This window comes from Haliotis rubra, unplaced genomic scaffold, assembly GCF_003918875.1.
Source record: "Haliotis rubra isolate DU_JTF1 unplaced genomic scaffold, ASM391887v1 Scf355, whole genome shotgun sequence".
Lineage (NCBI taxonomy): Eukaryota > Metazoa > Mollusca > Gastropoda > Lepetellida > Haliotidae > Haliotis > Haliotis rubra.
In genome coordinates this window covers 767667-785894 of record NW_025767030.1, presented here as the reverse complement: position 1 = coordinate 785894, position 18228 = coordinate 767667, and the positions used below count along the sequence as shown (strand labels likewise).

Sequence of the window (18228 nt, the reverse complement as noted above, 5' to 3'; positions counted from 1 at the left end):
AATGTGTTGCTGTATGATGAAACAGACTAATGTGTTGCTGTATGATGAAACAGACTAATGTGTTGCTGTATGATGAACAGACTAATGTGTTGCTGTATGATGAACAGACTAATGTGTTGCTGTATGATGAAACAGACTAATGTGTTGCTGTATGATGAAACAGACTAATGTGTTGCTGTATGATGAACAGACTAATGTGTTGCTGTATGATGAAACTAATGTGACTAATGTGTTGCTGTATGATGAACAGACTAATGTGTTGCTGTATGATGAACAGACTAATGTGTTGCTGTATGATGAAACAGACTAATGTGTTGCTGTATGATGAAACAGACTAATGTGTTGCTGTATGATGAAACAGACTAATGTGTTGCTGTATGATGAAACAGACTAATGTGTTGCTGTATGATGAAACAGACTAATGTGTTGCTGTATGATGAAACAGACTAATGTGTTGCTGTATGATGAAACAGACTAATGTGTTGCTGTATGATGAAACAGACTAATGTGTTGCTGTATGATGAAACAGACTAATGTGTTGCTGTATGATGAAACAGACTAATGTGTTGCTGTATGATGAAACAGACTAATGTGTTGCTGTATGATGAACAGACTAATGTGTTGCTGTATGATGAAACAGACTAATGTGTTGCTGTATGATGAAAAACAGACTAATGTGTTGCTGTATGATGAAACAGACTAATGTGTTGCTGTATGATGAAACAGACTAATGTGTTGCTGTATGATGAAACAGACTAATGTGTTGCTGTATGATGAAACCGACTAATGTGTTGCTGTATGATGAAACAGACTAATGTGTTGCTGTATGATGAACAGACTAATGTGTTGCTGTATGATGAACAGACTAATGTGTTGCTGTATGATGAACAGACTAATGTGTTGCTGTATGATGAAACAGACTAATGTGTTGCTGTATGATGAAACAGACTAATGTGTTGCTGTATGATGAAACAGACTAATGTGTTGCTGTATGATGAAACAGACTAATGTGTTGCTGCATGATGAACAGACTAATGTGTTGCTGTATGATGAACAGACTAATGTGTGTTGCTGTATGATGAAACAGACTAATGTGTTGCTGTATGATGAACAGACTAATGTGTTGCTGTGTGATGAACAGACTAATGTGTTGCTGTATGATGAAACAGACTAATGTGTTGCTGTATGATGAAACAGACTAATGTGTTGCTGTATGATGAAACAGACTAATGTGTTGCTGTATGATGAAACAGACTAATGTGTTGCTGTATGATGAACAGACTAATGTGTTGCTGTATGATGAACAGACTAATGTGTTGCTGTATGATGAAACAGACTAATGTGTTGCTGTATGATGAAACAGACTAATGTGTTGCTGTATGATGAACAGACTAATGTGTTGCTGTATGGTGAAAACTAATGTGACTAATGTGTTGCTGTATGATGAACAGACTAATGTGTTGCTGTATGATGAACAGACTAATGTGTTGCTGTATGATGAAACAGACTAATGTGTTGCTGTATGATGAACAGACTAATGTGTTGCTGTATGATGAAACCGACTAATGTGTTGCTGTATGATGAACAGACTAATGTGTTGCTGTATGATGAACAGACTAATGTGTTGCTGTATGATGAAACAGACTAATGTGTTGCTGTATGATGAACAGACTAATGTGTTGCTGTATGATGAACAGACTAATGTGTTGCTGTATGATGAAACCGACTAATGTGTTGCTGTATGATGAAACAGACTAATGTGTTGCTGTATGATGAAACAGACTAATGTGTTGCTGTATGATGAACAGACTAATGTGTTGCTGTATGGTGAACCGACTAATGTGTTGCTGTATGATGAAACCGACTAATGTGTTGCTGTATGATGAAACAGACTAATGTGTTGCTGTATGATGAAACCGACTAATGTGTTGCTGTATGATGAAACCGACTAATGTGTTGCTGTATGATGAACAGACTAATGTGTTGCTGTATGATGAACAGACTAATGTGTTGCTGTATGATGAAACCGACTAATGTGTTGCTGTATGATGAAACAGACTAATGTGTTGCTGTATGATGAACAGACTAATGTGTTGCTGTATGATGAACAGACTAATGTGTTGCTGTATGATGAAACAGACTAATGTGTTGCTGTATGATGAAACCAGACTAATGTGTTGCTGTATGATGAAACAGACTAATGTGTTGCTGTATGATGAAACAGACTAATGTGTTGCTGTATGATGAAACCGACTAATGTGTTGCTGTATGATGAACAGACTAATGTGTTGCTGTATGATGAACAGACTAATGTGTTGCTGTATGATGAACAGACTAATGTGTTGCTGTATGATGAAACAGACTAATGTGTTGCTGTATGATGAAACAGACTAATGTGTTGCTGTATGATGAAACCGACTAATGTGTTGCTGTATGATGAAACAGACTAATGTGTTGTTGTATGATGAAACAGACTAATGTGTTGCTGTATGATGAAACAGACTAATGTGTTGCTGTATGATGAACAGACTAATGTGTTGCTGTATGATGAACAGACTAATGTGTTGCTGTATGATGAAACAGACTAATGTGTTGCTGTATGATGAAACAGACTAATGTGTTGCTGTATGATGAACAGACTAATGTGTTGCTGTATGATGAAACAGACTAATGTGTTGCTGTATGATGAAACAGACTAATGTGTTGCTGTATGATGAACAGACTAATGTGTTGCTGTATGATGAAACAGACTAATGTGTTGCTGTATGATGAACAGACTAATGTGTTGCTGTATGATGAAACAGACTAATGTGTTGCTGTATGATGAACAGACTAATGTGTTGCTGTATGATGAAACAGACTAATGTGTTGCTGTATGATGAAACAGACTAATGTGTTGCTGTATGATGAACAGACTAATGTGTTGCTGTATGATGAAACAGACTAATGTGTTGCTGTATGATGAACAGACTAATGTGTTGCTGTATGATGAAACAGACTAATGTGTTGCTGTATGATGAAACCGACTAATGTGTTGCTGTATGATGAAACAGACTAATGTGTTGCTGTATGATGAACAGACTAATGTGTTGCTGTATGATGAAACCGACTAATGTGTTGCTGTGTGATGAACAGACTAATGTGTTGCTGTATGATGAACAGACTAATGTGTTGCTGTATGATGAACAGACTAATGTGTTGCTGTATGATGAACAGACTAATGTGTTGCTGTATGATGAAACAGACTAATGTGTTGCTGTATGATGAAACAGACTAATGTGTTGCTGTATGATGAAACAGACTAATGTGTTGCTGTATGATGAAACCGACTAATGTGTTGCTGTATGATGAAACAGACTAATGTGTTGCTGTATGATGAACAGACTAATGTGTTGCTGTATGATGAAACAGACTAATGTGTTGCTGTATGATGAACAGACTAATGTGTTGCTGTATGATGAAACCGACTAATGTGTTGCTGTATGATGAACAGACTAATGTGTTGCTGTATGATGAACAGACTAATGTGTTGCTGTATGATGAAACCGACTAATGTGTTGCTGTGTGATGAACAGACTAATGTGTTGCTGTATGATGAACAGACTAATGTGTTGCTGTATGATGAAACCGACTAATGTGTTGCTGTGTGATGAACAGACTAATGTGTTGCTGTATGGTGAAACAGACTAATGTGTTGCTGTATGGTGAAACCGACTAATGTGTTGCTGTATGATGAACAGACTAATGTGTTGCTGTGTGATGAAACAGACTAATGTGTTGCTGTATGATGAACAGACTAATGTGTTGCTGTATGGTGAAACAGACTAATGTGTTGCTGTATGATGAAACAGACTAATGTGTTGCTGTATGGTGAAACCGACTAATGTGTTGCTGTATGATGAACAGACTAATGTGTTGCTGTATGATGAAACAGACTAATGTGTTGCTGTATGATGAAACCGACTAATGTGTTGCTGTATGATGAACAGACTAATGTGTTGCTGTATGATGAAACCGACTAATGTGTTGCTGTATGATGAAACCGACTAATGTGTTGCTGTATGATGAACAGACTAATGTGTTGCTGTATGATGAAATAGTTCAGTGTACAGCTGTGGCTGAGTGTTCGCCCGTAGATACATATAGTATTCCCCGAAATTATTGAGAAAGTTGTTCGGCAAATATCTATTACATCTATATAAACTATCGAAGTTTTACTTACATGAATGTGTTGAGATATGATTCTCTTACAGTCTTTTCAGTACTTTGTGAGACCTCATTTTCCTGCAATACACGACTGAACGTGCCTATGTACACTACTGATCAAAGTTTTATAGGAAATCGTGTGACAGCGTATCCCAATATTCAACCAGTTCTTTCTTCATATCCTCAATATTTCTAAGTTCATTTTGGTATATAAACTGTCCTTCATTAGTCCACACACATTCTCAACAGGGTTAAGATCTGGGCTGTAGCTGGGCAAGTCTAACACTTGAACATTTCCGTCCGACAACCAGTTTTGTGTAGCCCGTAGTGAAAAATCCAATTATCTTCATACAGTGTTCGGGCCGTTAGTTCTAAGGAGGTGACCATTTAAGATGTCAACATGTCCCCAGATAGCATTCGGACGTTGGCCCAACGTTGGCAATGTTGGCAAAACCATTGCCAACGTTGGGCCAACGTCTGAATGCTATCCATCGTCAAATATCCAGTGAAATTACACATCGGCGTCACTCCAAGTGATGGTTTCCCTGCGTTGATAGATAGGCTTCACGGTATCTTTTGTCCAAATTTTCACACAGTTCGGAAAAAGCCAGACAGAACTTTAATCAGAAAATAAAACATTATCTCAATCTTGATTTCGTGAGCGGGTCTACACAGTTTAAACGTCTTTCTTTTTGTGCATCTTTCATCAATGGTGAGGGAATTCCGCGCTTTTTCACCCAGTTAAGTCTTTGTAATTCTTGTCTAATGGTTTTATTACATACATGAGGACTTCCTCTGTCAATCATGTAATTTGTTTCCATACCCACAATCTGACTTAGTCGCCGGCGATCCGTAGTACTGAACTTCCGTGGCCTCCCTCTTGTTCTCAATCCCAAATCCTGACTGAATTTTCTTGAAAGTTCTGCATACTGTAGACAGAGGAGTGTCATGTCTACCAGGTAACTCCTTTGCATTATTCACATCCTTTCAAAATCATCTAGAACCAGCTTTCTTTTTTTATTCTGCTGTCAAATCTGTCATGTCAACAAAGGAAGCCGTCTGTAACAAGGGAGATAACTCTTGATGTAGTAAGGTTCAATCTAAAGGCTACAAGAGTTACCTCCCATATTGAGTACCTTACTGCATAATGTAAGACCTAGTTTAAAATGATACTGTCAGTATTAGGAAACAAAGATTTTCTCAATAATTTCTTGTAAAACTGTATGTGTGATTTTAAGGTGCACATTTAAGAGCACCTGAGAATTATGGGAGTAAAACCTGTGTACATGTATCTGATATTTGTACATTTATTACAAATCCCTATTATTCTCATATCTTTTCTGGACTAGTGAGCATTTGTTATGCACGCCTAAATCAGCAAGATGACAGACATTCATATTCTTTTGGTAATGCAAATGGTTGCAGTCCACCAACACGACACACACAATGGCTAACGGGCAACACAAGACTGACTAACATTTGTTAATACTTAGACTATGTCTATACGGACAATAATCACAACATACGACACGTGTTTCAGCTTTATCTTCACCCTGAAACTTGTTCTATCTCTTGCAGAATGAAGCTGCTCCTGTTTGCCTTGTTCGTTGCTGTGTGTCTGGAGAGTATACAGGCTACTGTTGCTGTGAGTGTCGATTTGGTTTTCAAATACAATCATGATCCATGTATTGAAACCATCGTTTACAGAGATGTAGATGGTGATAGCTGTAGCATAGATTTCTGTTGTACTTCATCCTCATTCCCTTAACTCTTTTTCAGCATTTAAATTATCAAGTCTACATACATAACTGTACATTTATGTTCCATGCCTTAAGCAGATTTTAACACTGGGTTTCTTAGTTTGAGGTTAATTATGTAACTAATGTGTCGGAAATTTTTGCTTTCAATATTTAATATCAGTGTTTCTTTTGTGTGCAGCGATCTGAATCCAAAGAGACAACATACAACTACAATATTTTAGTTTGTAACAACATACAGCTAATATATAATCGTATGAATATCGTATTTTGAATATTAAGGTACAAGTGGTCGTTGCAATGTTAAATCAAACCTTGCTTTCAGTTTTAGAATTTCTTAACTGTTGTTTCAGTGAAGGATTTCTAATCACGTCAGTCATTGTATTGCTCATATAGATAACAGTTCTATGTGAGCTTACTGGAAGCTTGGCTAAAACAATTTTAGACAATTGAAATAAGGCCCTTGACCCACGATTTGATTTGAACTGTTTAGGCAACGATTACGTCTTTAACCTTCTTAAGAAGCCGATCTGTTTTATGCATGACCAGCTGAGAACTCATGTCCGACTAAGCCATATCTGCATGTATTTCTTGTTAGACAGTAGGTGTATTAGTGCAACTATCATTGATTTCTTGTTAGACAGTAGGTGTATTAGTGCAACTATCATTGATTTCTTGTTAGACAGTAGGTGTATTAGGGCAACTATCATTGATTTCTTGTTAGACAGTATGTGTATTAGGGCAACTATCATTTCTTGTTAGACAGTAGGTGTATTAGTGCAACTATCATTGATTTCTTGTTAGACAGTATGTGTATTAGTGCAACTATCATTGATTTCTTGTTAGACAGTATGTGTATTAGTGCAACTATCATTGATTTCTTGTTAGACAGTATGTGTATTAGTGCAACTATCATTCAATTCTTGTTAGACAGTAGGTGTATAAGTGCAACTATCATTCAATTCTTGTTAGACAGTATGTGTATTAGGGCAACAATCATTGATTTCTTGTTAGACAGTAGGTGTATTAGTGCAACTATCATTGATTTCTTGTTAGACAGTATGTGTATTAGTGCAACTATCATTGATTTCTTGTTAGACAGTAGGTGTATTAGGGCAACTATCATTGATTTCTTGTTAGACAGTAACAGTATGTGTATTAGTGCAACTGTCATTGATTTCTTGTTAGACAGTATGTGTATTAGTGCAACTATCATTGATTTCTTGTTAGACAGTATGTGTATTAGTGCAACTATCATTCAATTTGTTTGTATTATTTCTTGTTAGACAGTATGTGTATTAGTGCAACTATCATTCAATTCTTGTTAGACAGTAGGTGTATTAGTGCAACTATCATTCAATTCTTGTTAGACAGTATGTGTATTAGTGCAACTGTCATTTATTTCTTGTTAGACAGTATGTGTATTAGTGCAACTATCATTTATTTCTTGTTAGATAGTATGTGTATTAGTGCAACTATCATTTCACGCGCACGACTATATTGTTTAGGCCATCCAGGGGACATTGTTGACGTAAAGTTTTAAATAATAATGCCACCTTTGAAATACTGGGTACTAAAGATAATGTTACACTTTCATTTGTGTCATACTGATTTTATAATTGTCGTAAGAAATTACGAATTACGCTTTCCTTCCTCGCGAACTGCAAGAATTCGGACACTCGTTTCGTATGATCTGTATGACACCCGTGCTTGTGAAATAATCTCCATGTATCAGTGTATATTTGATATGAGATTTGTATGCTCTAAGTGCTAAATCTCTGCTGTAAACACGTTTGAAGCTGCACAATTACGAGATCAGATATACTTTCAATGTTTCTTTGATGACATAGAATCATATAAACTAGATAATAGACGTTGCATCATTACTTTGCCATGTTTGTAAATGTCAACCTACAGATGCAGATGTCAAGGGAACACTCAATAATTCAGAAGATCTCTCTGGCCAACATGGCAATGTAGCCAACGCATCAGAGTTAGTTTCGTAATTCAATGCTACAATACGCATTGTACCCACAATGGGTAATCCAAAATAAACATACATTACAGTTATGAAAGAAACTGTGAATTCATTGTGTTGCAATCACTCATAATCACTATAGACGATAAGGCTTCATCTAGCCCTGAGAGGTGATGGACACAGTGTTTTGTCGTGCTGTTTCTACATAACCTTACTGTTTGTAATCAAACAATATCACTCATAATGTAGAATTGCTCAAGTCTGTCAGCAGAATCAAAAAACACTGACAATGCAAACTTTTTTGTTTCAGACTTCTCCTGTTCCAACTGTGAGCACCTTATATCATCATCTCAATCCCGATATGTATTTCCTTTACACCTTATATCATCATCTCAATCCCGATATGTATTTCCTTTACACCTTATATCACCATCTCAATCCCGATATGTATTTCCTTTACACCTTATATCACCATCTCAATCCCGATATGTATTTCCTTTACACCGTATATCATCATCTCAATCCCGATATGTATTTCCTTTACACCTTATATCACCATCTCAATCCCGATATGTATTTCCTTTACACGTTATATCACCATCTCAATCCCGATATGTATTTCCTTTACACCTTATAACATGGTATACGCTTTCGTTTGGTTGTATGACCTTCAGTTGGATTATTTTCTTAATTATTCAGTTATTGAGGCATTGAACGGGCTCTGCACAGAGCCGCTGTTGTAGATGCCATGTTTGTAAATGTCAACCTACAGATGCAGATGTCAAGGGAACACTCAATAATTCAGAAGATCTCTCTGGCCAACATGGCAATGTAGCCAACGCATCAGAGTTAGTTTCGTAATTCAATGCTACAATACGCATTGTACCCACAATGGGTAATCCAAAATAAACATACATTACAGTTATGAAAGAAACTGTGAATTCATTGTGTTGCAATCACTCATACTCACTATAGATGATAAGGCTTCATCTAGCCCTGAGAGGTGATGGACACAGTGTTTTGTCGTGCTGTTTCTACATAACCTTACTGTTTGTAATCAAACAATATCACTCATAATGTAGAATTGCTCAAGTCTGTCAGCAGAATCAAAAAACACTGACAATGCAAACTTTTTTGTTTTGTTTCAGACCTTATATCATCTCCTGTTCTCAACTGTGATAGTATTTCCCTTTACACCTTATATCATCATCTCAATCCCGATATGTATTTCCTTTACACCTTATATCACCATCTCAATCCCGATATGTATTTCCTTTACACCTTATATCACCATCTCAATCCCGATATGTATTTCCTTTACACCTTATAACATGGTATACGCTTTCGTTTGGGTGTATGACCTTCAGTTGGATTATTTTCTTAATTATTCAGTTATTGAGGCATTGAACGGGCTCTGCACAGAGCCGCTGTTGTAGATGCCATGTTTGTAAATGTCAACCTACAGATGCAGATGTCAAGGGAACACTCAATAATTCAGAAGATCTCTCTGGCCAACATGGCAATGTAGCCAACGCATCAGAGTTAGTTTCGTAAATCAATGCTACAATACGCATTGTACCCACAATGGGTAATCCAAAATAAACATACATTACAGTTATGAAAGAAACTGTGAATTCATTGTGTTGCAATCACTCATACTCACTATAGATGATAAGGCTTCATCTAGCCCTGAGAGGTGATGGACACAGTGTTTTGTCGTGCTGTTTCTACATAACCTTACTGTTTGTAATCAAACAATATCACTCATAATGTAGAATTGCTCAAGTGTGTCAACAGAATCAAAAAACACTGACAATGCAAACTTTTTTGTTTCAGACTTCTCCTGTTCCAACTGTGAGCACCTTATATCATCATCTCAATCCCGATATGTATTTCCTTTACACTTATATCATTCCATCTCAATCCCGATATGTATTTCCTTTACACCTTATATCACCATCTCAATCCCGATATGTATTTCCTTTACACCTTATATCATCATCTCAATGCCGATATGTATTTCCTTTACACCTTATAACATGGTATACGCTTTCGTTTGGTTGTATGACCTTCAGTTGGATTATTTTCTTAATTATTCAGTTATTGAGGCATTGAACGGGCTCTGCACAGAGCCGCTGTTGTAGATGTAACACTGATTACGTTTATGTCGTAGAGTAGACGTGGAAAATGTATAGATTCCCTACTCATCTCACAGAATAATGTTACATTTTGTTATGTTTGACAGCATCTGCGAGCATCCAGCATGCCTTTGGCTCATCCCTTCAAGATCAGTACGTATGTTTGTGTTTGTAAAATTCCAACCTCTAAATACCCAAAGAACTATGGATTTTGTAATAAATGGTTATATTTGAACTGGAGCTAATTCGAACACGTGATTATTTTCACTTTGTTTCTCGAAACTACTTAGAGAAATCTGTTTCAACATATAGCCCCGTCAAGTTCATCGAAATGAAAACGTCAATGAAAATGTTGTTTTTTGTTCCAGTTTGTTACGCTAACAAATCAGTCAGCATACATAACGACACTTCCTACAAACACGATCTATTTGTCGCTGGCAGTGTGTCAGCATGTCCATATCATAAACAACACTTCGTTATTGACAACAATACTGTGACCCTCAACTCTTCATGTATGGTAAGTTACATTGCACTATCGTCTTGTAGTATGTGTACACGTTACAGCAAAGTCAGCAGATTCCAGTCACATGGGTTTCAGAAGTCTTAACAGATATGTGACAAACGTAATGTTGCTATTTCTAAATATTGTGCAGACTACGTAAACAAGTTATTATAATGGCACGGATCGAGGAATCGAAAAGTAATCTTATGCATGTTTTTTTTTCTCCATCTGAGTTTGAATTACCATCAGGTTAACAACATGAGATCTATTACCTAGTCACAATATTACCTAGTCACCATATTACCTAGTCACCCATATTACCTAGTCACCCATATTACCTAGTCACCATATTACCTAGTCACCCATATTACCTAGTCACCCATATTACCTAGTCGCCCATATTACCTAGTCACCATATTACCTAGTCACCCATATTACCTAGTCACCCATATTACCTAGTCACCCATATTTACGTCAGGAGGTACATCATTCTGTCAAACGATTGACTAATTTGCAGTTCTTTTACCAACTTCCCTCGACTTCACTTGATTCAAGACCTGTGCTCTGTACAAAGGCTTCAATTTGTAAGACTATTCACGGATTTAAGGGACGGCAGCAGTAACAAAAGCAGTACTTGTAATAACTATAGAGATGAAGATGATATGAATATGGAACATGAAATATATCCTTATAGATAATGTTTTGAATGTTGAGGGGAAACGTTTTGTTTCTGCCGTTACTTCTTCTGTAATTAAGATTTCTATTCAGTTGTACCTTGTAAACAAATGGTGTAAAAGTACTTGATACAGTGATCCAGTCTTAGGGGTATCTATTGTGCTTACACATATATCACAAATGAAGTACACATTTTTGGTACCGACAAAGGTCAATGCAGGGGAGCGTGGGTGATGACATATCTTTTCCATTTCTAAACATTGTGTTCATTTCCAAAATGAATAAGAAACTAACGTCCTCAAGTGAAAACCTTACATTTATCGCAAATAACGACAGATCAAGTTTAGTTGAAGTGACATTAACTCGGAGGACAGACACGTTACATTGCCTGCTGTGAGGTGGTGCCAGTTGTCTTACCGTACACTGAGAAAGGGAACAGGGCGACCACGCTTCACTGTCGAGGACAGACACTTTACATTACCTGCTGTGAGGTGGTGCCAGTTGTCTTACCGAACACTGAGATGGTAACAGGGCGACCACGCTTCATTGTCGAGGACAGACACGTTACATTGCCTGCTGTGAAGTGGTGCCAGTTGTCTTACTGAACACTGAGATGGTAACAGGGCGACCACGCTTCATTGTCGAGGACAGACACGTTACATTGCCTGCTGTGAGGTGGTGCCAGTTGTCTAACCGAACACTGAGATGGTAACAGGGCGACCACGCTTCACTGTCGAGGACAGACACGTTACATTGCCTGCTGTGAGGTGTGTGCAAGTTGTCTTACCGAACACTGAGATGGTAACAGGGCGACCACGCTTCATTGTCGAGGACAGACACGTTACATTGCCTGCTGTGACATGATGCTAGTTGTCTTACCGAACACTGAGATGGTAACAGGGCGACCACGCTTCACTGTCGAGGACAGACACGTTACATTGCCTGCTTTGAGGTGGTGCCAGTTGTCTTACCGAACACTGAGATGGTAACGGGGCGACCACGCTTCATTGCCGAGGACAGACACGTTACATTGCCTGCTGTGAGGTTGTGCCAGTTGTCTTATCGAACACTGAGATGGTAACAGGGCGACCACGCTTCAATGTCGAGGACAGACACGTTACATTGCCTGTTGTGACATGATGCTAGTTGCCTTACCGAACATTGAGATGGTAACAGGGCGACCACGCTTCATTGTCGAGGACAGACACGTTACATTGCCTGCTGTGAGGTGGTGCCAGTTGTCATACCGAACACTGAGATGGTAACAGGGCGACCACGCTTCATTGTCGAGGACAGACACGTTACATTGCCTGCTGTGAGGTGGTGCCAGTTGTCTTATCGAACACTGAGATGGTAACAGGGCGACCACGCTTCAATGTCGAGGACAGACACGTTACATTGCCTGTTGTGACATGATGCTAGTTGCCTTACCGAACATTGAGATGGTAACAGGGCGACCACGCTTCATTGTCGAGGACAGACACGTTACATTGCCTGCTGTGGGGTGGTGCCAGTTGTCATACCGAACACTGAGATGGTAACAGGGCGACCACGCTTCATTGTCGAGGACAGACACGTTACATTGCCTGCTGTGAGGTTGTGCCCGTTGTCTTACTGAACACTGAGATGGTAACAGGGCGACATCGCTTCACCGTCGAGGACAGACACGTTACACTGCCTGTTGTGAGGTGTGTACCAGTTGTCTTACCGAACACTGAGATCGTAACAGGGCAACCACGCTTCACTGTCGAGGACAGACACGTTACATTGCCTGCTGTGACATGATGCTAGTTGTCTTACCGAACACTGAGATGGTAACAGGGCGACCACGCTTCACTGTCGAGAACAGACACGTTACATTGCCTGCTGTGACATGATGCTAGTTGCCTTACTGAACACTGAGATGGTAACAGGGCGACCACGCTTCATTGTCGAGGACAGACACGTTACATTGCCTGCTGTGAGGTGGTGCCAGTTGTCATACCGAACACTGAGATGGTAACAGGGCGACCACGCTTCATTGTCGAGGACAGACACGTTACATTGCCTGCTGTGAGGTGGTGGCCGTTGTCTTACTGAACACTGAGATGGTAACAGGGCGACATCGCTTCACCGTCGAGGACAGACACGTTACACTGCCTGTTGTGAGGTGTGTACCAGTTGTCTTACCGAACACTGAGATCGTAACAGGGCAACCACGCTTCACTGTCGAGGACAGACACGTTACATTGCCTGCTGTGACATGATGCTAGTTGTCTTACCGAACACTGAGATGGTAACAGGGCGACCACGCTTCACTGTCGAGAACAGACACGTTACATTGCCTGCTGTGACATGATGCTAGTTGCCTTACTGAACACTGAGATGGTAACAGGGCGACCACGCTTCATTGTCGAGGACAGACACGTTACATTGCCTGCTGTGAGGTGGTGCCAGTTGTCTTACCGAACACTGAGATGGTAACAGGGCGACCACGCTTCAATGTCGAGGACAGACACGTTACATTGCCTGCTGTGAGGTTGTGCCAGTTGTCTTACCGAACACTGAGAAAGGGAACAGGGCGACCACGCTTCATTGTCGAGGACAGACACGTTACATTGCCTGCTGTGAGGTGTGCCAGTTGTCTAACCGAACACTTAGATGGTAACAGGGCGACCACGCTTCACTGTCGAGGACAGACACGTTACATTGCCTGCTGTGAGGTGGTGCCAGTTGTCTTACCGAACACTGAGATGCTAATAGGGCGACCACGCTTCATTGTCGAACACAGACACGTTACATTGCCTGCTGTGAGGTGGTGCCAGTTGTCTTACCGAACACTGAGATGGTAACAGGGCTGCCACGTTTCCCTGTCGAGGACAGACACGTTACATTGCCTGCTGTGAGGTGGTGTGTGCTGGTTATTTATGAGATGACTGTGATGCGTCTTTCGAACCCACACTGTCATGACGGTATACCTTTGGCCGAGTTACTTCGTTTCTACTTGAATCACTACGATATTCTGTAAGATTTATACCTTTGTCCAAGCGCGTATCGTTAAGTCTTGTTTTGACATGAATATAAAAATAGAAACAGTAAAAGATTGCTTTTTTATTCCCTTTGTTAGCAGAATAAAATTCAGAGATAATAGTTTTGATTTCACATTTGTCAAACTCCTGTGAAATGATTAACCGACTTTTTCTGACCAAACAGGTTCATCCAAAGGTTTACCTTCTGTCTCCTCGGAATGTCACACCAACACTCACATGACATATTGGCGTAGGAAATTCAGCAAATCGGCGACTGTTTCGTTTTCCATATAATTGCTCAGGCACTTTTTGACAGACTGCCATTATAGTATCACCTGTAAATAGAATGTGTTGATATAAAACGTCCATGCAAGGTTATCCCCCGCTACAGAATATATTCTTACACAACTGTATTAAACTCCATCTGCTGAAATGGCGTCAAATGAATAAAAGTGTCAAATAATGATTCCTGTAAATCACAGACGGTGTGTGCTATTGCAGGACAAGAAGGAAGGTGCATTTCTCATTGAGGTACAAAACAGATCTTTGCCCACCCTAGCAACAGGCAATAAAACTGTCATGGGAGGGAAGAATTCCGTTGTCTACAGAGTGACCTGCATTCCCAACACGGACGGAGATCCGGTCAGTGTGTCAATAATGCCTCCAGTGAGGTGAGTTGGTGATATGGCGAGGGATACTGGTGGTACATTGGTGTGTTTCATACGCCTTGGTAAAGTTCCAACAACATTCCATATTAACATTCTGCGAAGCAACTTCAAATAGTTCCAGATCATGTAAAACGCCCATATTTGCACACTAAATTCATAAACTTTATACTATTTAGAAATAAATCACTCACCAGGTGAGGTGAGTTGAGATGAGTTGAGGTGCGGTGACCTACTAGATTCAACTGATGTCAATGAAATTCCTAGCCATGACAATACAGGTACAAATATTAACATAACAATAGCAAAGTTCAAATGTTACTAAGTTCACGTTGGTCTACACGTCTACAGATCAGCCTTACTGCATACGATTGCTACTCTAATCGTATTACAAAAATATGATGAATATATATTTAAGATCAACTTTATTTTCCATAAACAACGCTGAATAAAAACATATTAATAAGATTTCCCCAGATGATATAATAAACGTCTCTACACTGGCAGTGCTAACACAACTGTTGCGGGTTGACAGCCACCCAACGTCCGAGGCCACGGGTGGGTCAATCAGTAATATGTCGTAGGGGTGGTTTGTTGTTTTCATTTAATGGTACAGCAATGGTTTTGGTGTTGAAAACTAGGCAACTAAGACCATTTTTTCTATTTATTAGAAACAGAAAAAGTTGTTTTAGTAGCTGAGTTTATTTGATTGAAATATTGAAAACGTCTTGTTTTGTTCATTGCACAACCTGTTCTTATTTGGACAATTCGGCACTGGATTCCTGGAAAAACTGCCCCATCAAGCATCTGTATTCTAGCATCTGTATTCTAGAAAATGTCCCGATTTCAAAAGCGTGTGAGTTCTAGTATAGAGATAAAGCAGTTTTGTTTTCATTTTTGCGGTTCTGCAGCTTGTGATTGCATACTAAAACATTTCCTGAACCAAAATGTCAATGAGTATATCACTAATTCGGGAATTTCACGAGATGGAGTGTGGGCAACAGATGCAGAAGTTATGTCAACAGCCAGTCTGTTAAAATGTGACATTTATATTTACAGTGCAGTTGGTCAGTCAATGCACTGGCTGATGTACCCTGCCAGCTTCAGCTTGAAAACTCACACTGATTATGCTTTGTATCTGGAAAATGTATCGGACCATTTCAATGTTGAAGGAAAACTGATTTGTATGGATAGTCAACTTCTTTATTGCAATGAGTGCGACGTTTCGGTGTAGGTACATCTTCACAACTTCTAAAATGCCTCTCAAAGAAATCATTTCAATGTTGTAACCAGTGTTTAATTGTGTGAGAAGTACAATAAAATTATAGTAGTATCCTTAATCACTTGGTTTCTGTAGGGGTATAATCTGGGCTAGGGGGGTATACTATGGCCTAGTTCAGAATATACCCCGGGGTATAAACTAGGCTAGCCCAGTTTAAGTAGAGGGTAATGGCCGAGTAACTCTCCATTCCTTAAAAATAATGGAGCCGAGGCCCCGAAGGGGCCGAGGCACATTATTTTTAAGGAATGGAGAGTTACGAGGATATTACCCTACTTAAATTACATTCAAAGTATTGGGAATATTTCTGTTATCAAAATTAAATGTCAAAGTGACAAAATGAAGGTTTTATTTTAAAACGGGTACACATCGCTCCATTCCTGAAAAGTAATGGAGCGAACAGACAATGGAATGACGTCACAAATGTAATTTAACCCCGTGTATTTTCTGGGACAGGGGTATACTCTGGCCTGTTACACCGGTAAAAGTGTCATTTAAAGCCTCGAGCTAACGCAAAATAACCTGTCTGAAATCACATGCTAAAGGACCAAAGAAATATAACCATAATATACTACCCATAAAAAAATATAGGAACTAAGAATTAGAATGCAGCTATACCGTGGCGTTGCAGATGAACGCAACGTCGGATCACAATAACATTCCACATGATCCATGAACAACACGTGATGCACGTGTACACAGAAGCTAAACTGTGTCGACCTATTGGAGAACTCACAATCACTAATGCAATTGAGGTGAACACACGCTGAAAAATGCCTCCGAGGCAGTATCTCAATGAACAGACAAAATGGAGAATTGTGGGTATGATAGAGGGGGGAACACCACTGTGCCAAAGTGAGACACGTACCGTCAAACGGGTGGGGTTGCAATGAGACATGGGCGTGGTAGACCCATATCAACGACACCTAGACAGGATCGTCCCATTACATTAATGGCTACGCAATAGTTTCAAATCAGCACCTGCTATCAATAGGGAATTCCGTACAATAACTGGACAGCCTCGACCGTTAAGAACCGACTTTATCAAGCCCGTCTGAAAGCAAGGCGGCCTGTGAAGGGTGTTACCCTCACAGCTTACCATAGGCACTAAACATTGGTGTGGGCTAGGAAGCAGCAGGAAAAGGGCTTTGCTCCATAGGCGTTATACCATGTTCTCGGATGAGTCAAGGTTTTGCCTCCGATTCACAGATGGCAGAAAACGTTGTTGGCGCCGCAGCGGTGTGCGGTATACCAGAGCGGCATTGACCATGATCGGTATGGGGGCGGTAGTGTCATACTGTGGGGCGGTATTACAAATGACAGTCGATCGGATCTGGGCCCCGTTCCTCAAAGCGATCGTAGCGCTAAGGTGATCGTAACTCCCATACTCTAACATAGACTTACGACTGTCGTAGCGCTACGATCGCTTTGAGGAACGGGGCCCAGGTCATCGTTGATGGACAATTGACTGGTCAGCGATATCTTGACGAAATTTTGCGACCTGTCGTGGCTCCACTGGCTAGAAATATCGGCAGGAATTTTGAATTCCCAGATGATAATGCCAGACCACATCGTGCTTAAGTCGTCACCGCTTATCTTCGACGAGACGGCATACAGACATAGGGGTAGCTCATCAGGCGGAATGGCGGGTAATACCACGGGCAACCATCCGGAGGTTAATCAATAGTATGCCATCAAGGTGTCACGAATGTGTCGCCCAACATGGTGGACACACCAGATATTGAATTTCACGCCCGAAATTGATTTTGTGGACATTTATAGCAATTACACATTCAGTGTCATTTCATCAGTTCCCTTATTTTTTGTCGGCGGTAGCTTCATCTTCTAAATGAGAGCAGGTGGAAGAATTTCAGCAATTCCGTTCTCGTGAACAAAGAATCTTGAATGAAATCACTGTATACATGTCGAGAAGTGGTAGGTACCGTGTCATCGATCAGACTGAAATACTGGCGGGTTACACTTGATTTCCACTCACTGAGTATGAGTTGAAGAGATTTCA

The 18228-nt window shown here is 39.9% G+C and overlaps 1 protein-coding gene across 5 annotated transcripts in view; it reads left to right on the top strand.

The window, feature by feature from the left end:
• LOC124285237 overlaps positions 1–18228 on the top strand; it is a 72402-nt gene that overhangs the window by 46352 nt on the left and 7822 nt on the right. For 2 of the 5 annotated variants that reach the window (XM_046721438.1, XM_046721442.1), the window contains exon 6: positions 14766–14935. The exons of 1 other annotated variant lie outside the window; for it this stretch is intronic. In XM_046721438.1, the coding sequence (XP_046577394.1) occupies positions 14766–14935 (170 nt within the window). Of the gene's footprint in view, positions 1–5784; positions 5852–8251; positions 8270–9777; positions 9796–10186; positions 10233–10447; positions 10597–14765; positions 14936–18228 lie in introns of all 5 variants that reach the window. 2 more of the 5 variants (XM_046721437.1, XM_046721441.1) reach the window with 2 other exon arrangements.